This window comes from Fulmarus glacialis, unplaced genomic scaffold, assembly GCF_000690835.1.
Source record: "Fulmarus glacialis isolate BGI_N327 unplaced genomic scaffold, ASM69083v1 scaffold6319, whole genome shotgun sequence".
Taxonomy (NCBI): Eukaryota; Metazoa; Chordata; class Aves; order Procellariiformes; family Procellariidae; genus Fulmarus; species Fulmarus glacialis.
This window is the reverse complement of record NW_009233974.1, coordinates 11,742-18,588: the sequence shown is the minus strand read 5'-3', so window position 1 is coordinate 18,588 and position 6,847 is coordinate 11,742. Positions and strand designations below refer to the sequence as shown.

Genomic DNA, 6,847 nt, shown 5'->3' with positions numbered 1-6,847 from the left:
CCCCTAAGAGGAGAGTGAATCCCCTTCCAGCAGTCAGAGCCCCAAGCAATCCCCCCCAAAATCAAACGCCCTTTTTTTGTTTTGAAAACTGTGTCTATTGCCATCATTTGGATTTGTCCCATGCCTAAAGCTAAGCTATAGTCTGGTCCTGATTCAGGAAGGCATGTGTTTAGATGGGTTTCTGCCATGGGCTGCCCACGGTTTTTGCTACATGCACTTATTTGCTAACTTGGACAGAGATGATACTCAGAGTCTAAGTATCATCTAAGTGAGGTCATTAGGTCATTTGAATAATTTCCCTAATTGGTAAGAGCTGTACTAGATGTGCATGGATTTCACAGTTATTTCAGACAATAAGGTGGGCAAAGTAGAGTATCTTCATTCTGGAACAGCTAAAGGCAATGGCAATCACCTTTCACAAATTTTCCATCTTCACTTTAAGAAAGTCCTGTACTTTTTTGCACGGGTAATGGTTCTCTTCACACTGTGGTGTTACACACCAATAAAGTCTAACGATATTGTTTTAAACAGCTTGAATCCTGTGAGCTGGTGGAGAGGGGTCAGCAGCTTGGCAGGTTTCCCTTAAGTAGACTTCTTTCAGGAAGGTTTAAAAATACATATCTGTGTGTTTTCATTTAAGAGGAGAAGGCGTGATTTCTGTTGTTAGCTACAAGTTTATTATTCTAAAGTCAAGAATACAAACCTAAAAATCCCAACAGAAGAGTTACCAAACCTCCGTTGCGGATTCAACAATGTATGAAAATGCCATCTTGCTTGCAAGAGGAGACTGACTACCTGCCCTACATAGCATTTGATGTAGTAGCTGACCTTGGACAAAAGTACCGTGGCTCTGGCTCCTGGATTCATACCTATTGCTTCTGATTTAAAATTTTTCACTTTCAAGTATGCCAGGAATTATGGAGGTCAATCCTTCTAACTTCTGCAGTCAATGTGATGTAGATGGACAGCAAAAATGTGCTCTACATAGGCAGGTCAAACAGGGGTTAGATATTAAAATGCAGAAAAATAAAAATTAAGTGCTGCCTGTGTTGTTGAAAATGCGTTGGTAACAATCTGGTGTTTACTAAACATTTCTAAAGGCAGTAACTTCCTGTGTCAGAGCTATCAATTGAATCAGAAGTTTGCTATACTACAGAGATTGCAAATTCTTTCTTTCAATATCATAGCTTTTCAATAATGTACTGCCCCTTGTAATTCAATAGTAAAGATGCCAGCCAAAACGAAGATGCCACCTACCACCTCTCCTTTCCCATCCTCCCTGGCAGTTGGCTTGGCAGCAGAATAACCTTCAACAGGAACAATATTATCTCTTCAAATGTAGCGTGGAGTATCGGATGGCTAGTTCTGCAGAGCCCTTATGACCCAGAGACATAGGCAGAGTCATTATTAGTGATGCATTATAGTTCTGAAAAGCTCTTGATGATGCAGACTCTCCAGGTTAACTCTACTGTGCATAATGACCAAAAGGAGAAAAACATGAAAGAGCAGACAGAAGATTGAGGAATAGTGCATAAATAAATATATTTCACTAACTGCTTTCCTCTCTCCCATTCAATTACTGAAGCAAATACAAGATTGCAATGTCTCCTCTTGCTTGTGAAACTGCAAAAATCAATGAATAAAGTTACCTGAGGAGATATTACAGTGCAGAGGTGTGGGACTTTTTTAGAAATCTTACACAATAAATTAGAAACGATTGCCAAAAAATTATAATATTTTTCTTTCTCCTTTTTTTTTAACTCCCTCCCCTTACAATTTTATTATTCTCCAACCTTTCATCATCGGAGAACCATATTTTATTATCTTTTTTTTTTCTGAATGTAGAGAATGTGTTTTGGGAACTCAAGAGCAAAGACATTATGAGAGATAACAGGACTGAAAATGATCCATAGTTTTGCATTTTCCCTGTGTGCATCCTCCGACTTACCCCTTTCCTTTTAGTGCTCTTCATTTCTAAAATTGCTTGTGATTGTTCTATTACAGCTGCTTACAGTATTTATCTTACGTAGTTTGGTGTCATTTGCCTGCTTTGTCTGATTTTCAAAATAGAAGTACATGTGCCACCATTAGAGAGGTAATCTTATGTCTGCTACACAGAGGTCTCATAAAAGACACATTTCAAAGACCTCCTATTTCAAAGATACTTGAAAGTATAAAGTAATTTCACATTGCCCGGCGGCTGCCAGGTATCACACAAGTCCATCAGGCTGACGGACTTTCTGAGGCACTCACTGAATTTAGGCTGCCTCTGATTTACATGCCATGATGACTTTTGGCCTGCTGCAGCTCTCACTGAGGTCTGTGAAGAACTGAGCTATTTCCTGGTGTTTCAGGATCAGGTCCTCTAGAAATCTGGTTGACTGTAAGGATACTTGCATGGATTTCCTTCGTTGTGACTAGGCCAAAACATACCATAAATAGAGGCAGTCACTGTTGCGCACGCCCGATGTTGTCCGCATATCCTTTGTGCCTGATCTCTGGAAGTTTTACACTTGCATCTCTGCATTTTTTCACTACATCAATGCAAACTCCCTGTTGGCCAAAACCTGGACTAGACAATTTCATAGACAGAATTTAAGACAAACAAGTAATGTTTATTTTATGTTGCCGTGTTTTTAGTTAACCACTGTTTCAGTGAGGGTGATTAAGGTAAGATGTTAAGGTCACACATTCATGTTCACAAATCCGTGGTTCTCTGACTATGACAGAAAAAACAGCTGGAATAAGACAATATGAATTATAAATACAAATAACCCCTTGAGTTTTCCTATTCAGTGGTGCATAATCAATACAAATTCTTTTCAAACCTGAATATTGTGTGAAGCAAAAGCTATCTTTCTTTTCATGCTTCCTGACTACAGTATCATTATGTACCATAATTGGCTCTGTAAAAACCTATTAGATAAGATGCGAGAGGAGGTGTGAAATGCAGAACCAAACCTGCTTCCTGCTAAAAGGTATGTCTGAGTCAAAGTATTTTGTGTTTATTTAAAAAAATACACACAACCAAAGAGGTGTATTCTGAGTGGGATGGAAACATGAGAAAGGGTCACGGTGGAAAATGGCTGGCCAAAGCCACTGCCAGGCTAAATAGAGGAAAGTTAAAGTTGGCATCTCCTTCCCCCTCAGATCAGAGTTTCCATAAATAGAATTGTGAACTCAATGAGAGAAGACCACATTATCCTTGTGTCTTAGTGAACCTGACCTTTTAAATGTCTTATTTCCAGGGAGGCTGGTTTAAAGATGTCATATTTTATACAGCTGAATGCCATATGATGAAACTTTTCTTTTTCTATTATGTATTTCTTTTTCTTTCCTTCCTCACCTGTCTTCATCCTCTCCCCTTAGCTTCAGAAAGTAAAAATTAACTAGTCACTAAGACCTTAATTTGTCAGTTCACGTTCTGCCTCAGCAAAGCACTGCAGCACATACTTCTGCAAGTAACTTTGGTGAGACATAGGCTCAGGCTGGAAGCTCAGGGTGCGCTGAAGGGTTTTCAGGAAAGGGAGCCTAAAGACTCGGTCCTGCAAATGGGCCCCCACACATGCAATTGAGCCATGATTTTTACTCATGTCTAAGCAGTGAGCTGCTTTCTGTGGCACAACTTGCATGAGTGCAGACTTATTGCTCTGATGGGAAAAAGTCTTTTGATATTTAATACAAGTGCAACTCATCAGGATACAAAGGAGGTTTTTAATCATGATGGTTTGTTCCACACAATTCTCTGCAGGCTCCCGAGCATTTGCCAGCCCAACCTAACACTGGGCTGCAGCAGAAGCTCCTCGAGGCACAGCCAGCAGCTCACCCCTTACATCCTAGCAGCCAGCTTGTACATCAGGGTAGAGAGCAAACCAAATACGGCCATGGCCCCGCAGAAAGTGGGAGGACCATTCTCTGTCCTCTAAGGACCACAGGGACCTTCTCTGTGCTCGGGACTCACGCAGCCTGCACAGGTGGCATGCTCATGTCTGGTAATAACAAACCATGGGAAAGGCTCCACGCTCAGTGCTGGCTGGAATACAGCAGGCAGCCAGGCAGTGCTCTGCTCAGAAAGGGATCAGGTGAATCGCTCCAGGGACAGGTTGCTTCACGGGTTGGCTACACTCATGTTTACTTCCTCAACTTGTCTCTGCCCCAGGGAACGCACAGGAGGATTGGAGGATGTATCAGAGATGCAATACATTTAAAGAAACTCATCAGAAATGACAGAAATGCTATAGGATGCTTATTTAGACAGCACATTTTCTGTCTCATTCAGGACATCAGTGAGATGAATCTCCATTCTCAGTCATGCATCCGCTGTAGCAAAGAGCACTGCCTCGCAGCTGTTGTACAAGCGTAGTTCAGAGCAACGTGTGATTCATTGGCTCAACAACAACGAAGTGCTCCCTCCATAGCTCCCCACTGTCATTTCATTCCCTTCCTGGCGCTCCTGGCAGTCACTCTCTCCTATTGCTTTTCTTTGACATAGATCGTTCTTTACATCAGTAATTACTCCCGTCATGATGCTCTGGCTTTTCCTATTCTCATTTAGATTTATCTAGAATTTCTGATGCGGGAGCTAAGAGTATCTGCAGTTGAATTTGACAGAAAGATTCTCACTTATTAAACTGGAATCTGAGCCCAGACCAAATTATTGTTTCAAATGCTAGGAAGGTCTGTCAGATCATTTTTTAGGCAGGATTCATGATGTTAGCAACACAAGAGCCTATGGTGTGAGTAGAGCCAGTCAATGTATTCATTGCAAATAGATTATTCAATGCATATGCCCATTTTTCTGTTTGTGAATCATTTGTGAATCATTTCTGATTTCTAATAATGTGTTCATAAGCATTCACCCACATGGATTATAGAACAAATCTCAGCCTAAGGGAACTTTGCAAACTATTCACTTTTTACTAGTAATTATCCAGTGTGAATGCAGTTCATTTAAGCCACACGGCATCAGTTATGTTTCATCTTTGAGTGATGTAATCTTTTTTTACAACAGGAGGCTAGTGACTAATACAAGTAGAACTTTAGAGACAAGTAAACATCCAGGACACACAGAAAATCTGTGCTATAAATAACAAACCACCAATTATACTGATATTTGAGGAAAACCCGCAAAAAGAGCTGAGCAAGGATATCTATCATTAACTTTTTTTTTCTTTTTTGGCTATTCTGCCAGCCCTAGGTATAATGTCAGCTACTATGATGACACCTGTAACGTGAGGTTTTTTCTTTCTTTACTGACAGGCACCAGCAGTGCAGAAGTAAAGGAAAATCGAAACATTGGCAACCTGGAGGATCATCCAATATCTTCTAATGAGAGGGCAAGAGGGGGAACACCTAGCAGTAAGAGAAAAAGACCCTTAGAGGAAGGCAATAATGGCCATTTCTGCAAACTCCAGCTCATCTGGAAGAAAGTCTCATGGTCAGTGACGCCAAAGAATGCTCTGGTTCAGCTACACGAACTTAAACCAGGTTTACAATATAAAATGGTTTCCCAGACAGGTCCAGTGCATGCTCCAGTCTTTGCTGTTGCTGTGGAAGTAAATGGACTTACATTTGAAGGCACAGGACCCACAAAAAAGAAAGCCAAAATGCGTGCTGCAGAGCTAGCTCTGAAGTCATTCGTTCAGTTCCCCAACGCCTGCCAAGCTCACTTTGCCATGGGGAACTGCATCAACCCATCCACGGACTTTACTTCTGATCAGGCAGACTTTCCAGATACTCTGTTCAAGGAGTTTGAACCATCTACACACAGCGAGGACTTTTCAGTCTATAACCCCGTTAATAACGAATTGCTTTCCACTGCTTATCGACACGGGCGCTTACTCTGCCATACGCTGGACTTAATGGGCCACGGTAAGCAAAACAAGCACAAGATGGCATCCAAAGCGGAGAGTGAGAAGAACCCGGTGGTGCTGCTAAATGAGCTGCGGTCGGGCCTGCGGTACGTCTGCCTGTCGGAGACAGTGGAGAAGCAGCACATCAAGAGTTTTGTGATGGCAGTGCGAGTGGATGGGAGAACATTTGAAGGCTCAGGACGTAGCAAGAAGCTGGCCAAGGGTCAAGCAGCGCAGGCAGCCCTGCAGGCCCTCTTTAACATTCGGCTGCCCAGCCACATTCCCAGCAGGAGTAAATGTCACCATTTGCCACAGGTGAGAGCTCCAGGGTAGCCACCACCACGTTGGAGGAACTCTTTCGATGCATGGGATCGGTATTGCTGTAGCTGTTGTTCTAGCAGATGGTTCCTCTGATGTTATAGCAAGTGCCATGCCACAAAATAGCTCTTTTCTCATAGAAAGAGCCAGATGCCACAGGCAAAAGCTTGAAAATTATATCCCTAAATCATTGGGTACAATTTGCAGCCCTTTCCATAGGAGGCATAGATGAGAGGGCAAACATAGGGGGAAATACCAATGTTTCAATTTGCTAGAGAGAATTATAACATTGACACAGGCAGAAGAATCACGTCATTCTGTTGTACTGCATCTTTCCTGACAGAAAGGAGCCCATAAACAAAGCCCATATCCTCCTTTCAGAGTTAATTTTTGATGAGGACAGTGCCATTCAGAGACAGCAATGACAAGGAACGTGCCTGTGTCAGAGCAAACTCTCCAACAATTCTGCCACTAGAGAAGTTAAGGATTTTTGTTTATTATAGACTTACTGTTTGGGTTGGGTTTTTTTGTTTTCAAATACGCCTCCAACAGCACAAGGGATAGTGAAAGCTCTGAAGTTTTCCTGGAACAAATGCAGAGATTACTGCATATTTTCAAACAGAAAATAGGGATCTGAGGTACCTACTTAGCACATCAAAATTTCATAGTTGGTCATA

The 6,847-nt window shown here is 41.9% G+C and overlaps 1 protein-coding gene across 1 annotated transcript in view; it reads left to right on the top strand.

Annotated features, from left to right (window-relative positions):
• The window catches only part of LOC104082392 (double-stranded RNA-specific editase B2-like), a gene marked incomplete at both ends in the record, with an annotated part of 9,284 nt that extends 3,117 nt beyond the window's left edge, over window positions 1-6,167 (top strand). The window contains one exon of the mRNA XM_009585507.1: window positions 5,260-6,167. Coding sequence (XP_009583802.1) covers window positions 5,260-6,167 — 908 coding nt within the window. The remainder of the gene's footprint in view (window positions 1-5,259) is intronic.
• Window positions 6,168-6,847: the final 680 nt, after the last annotated feature.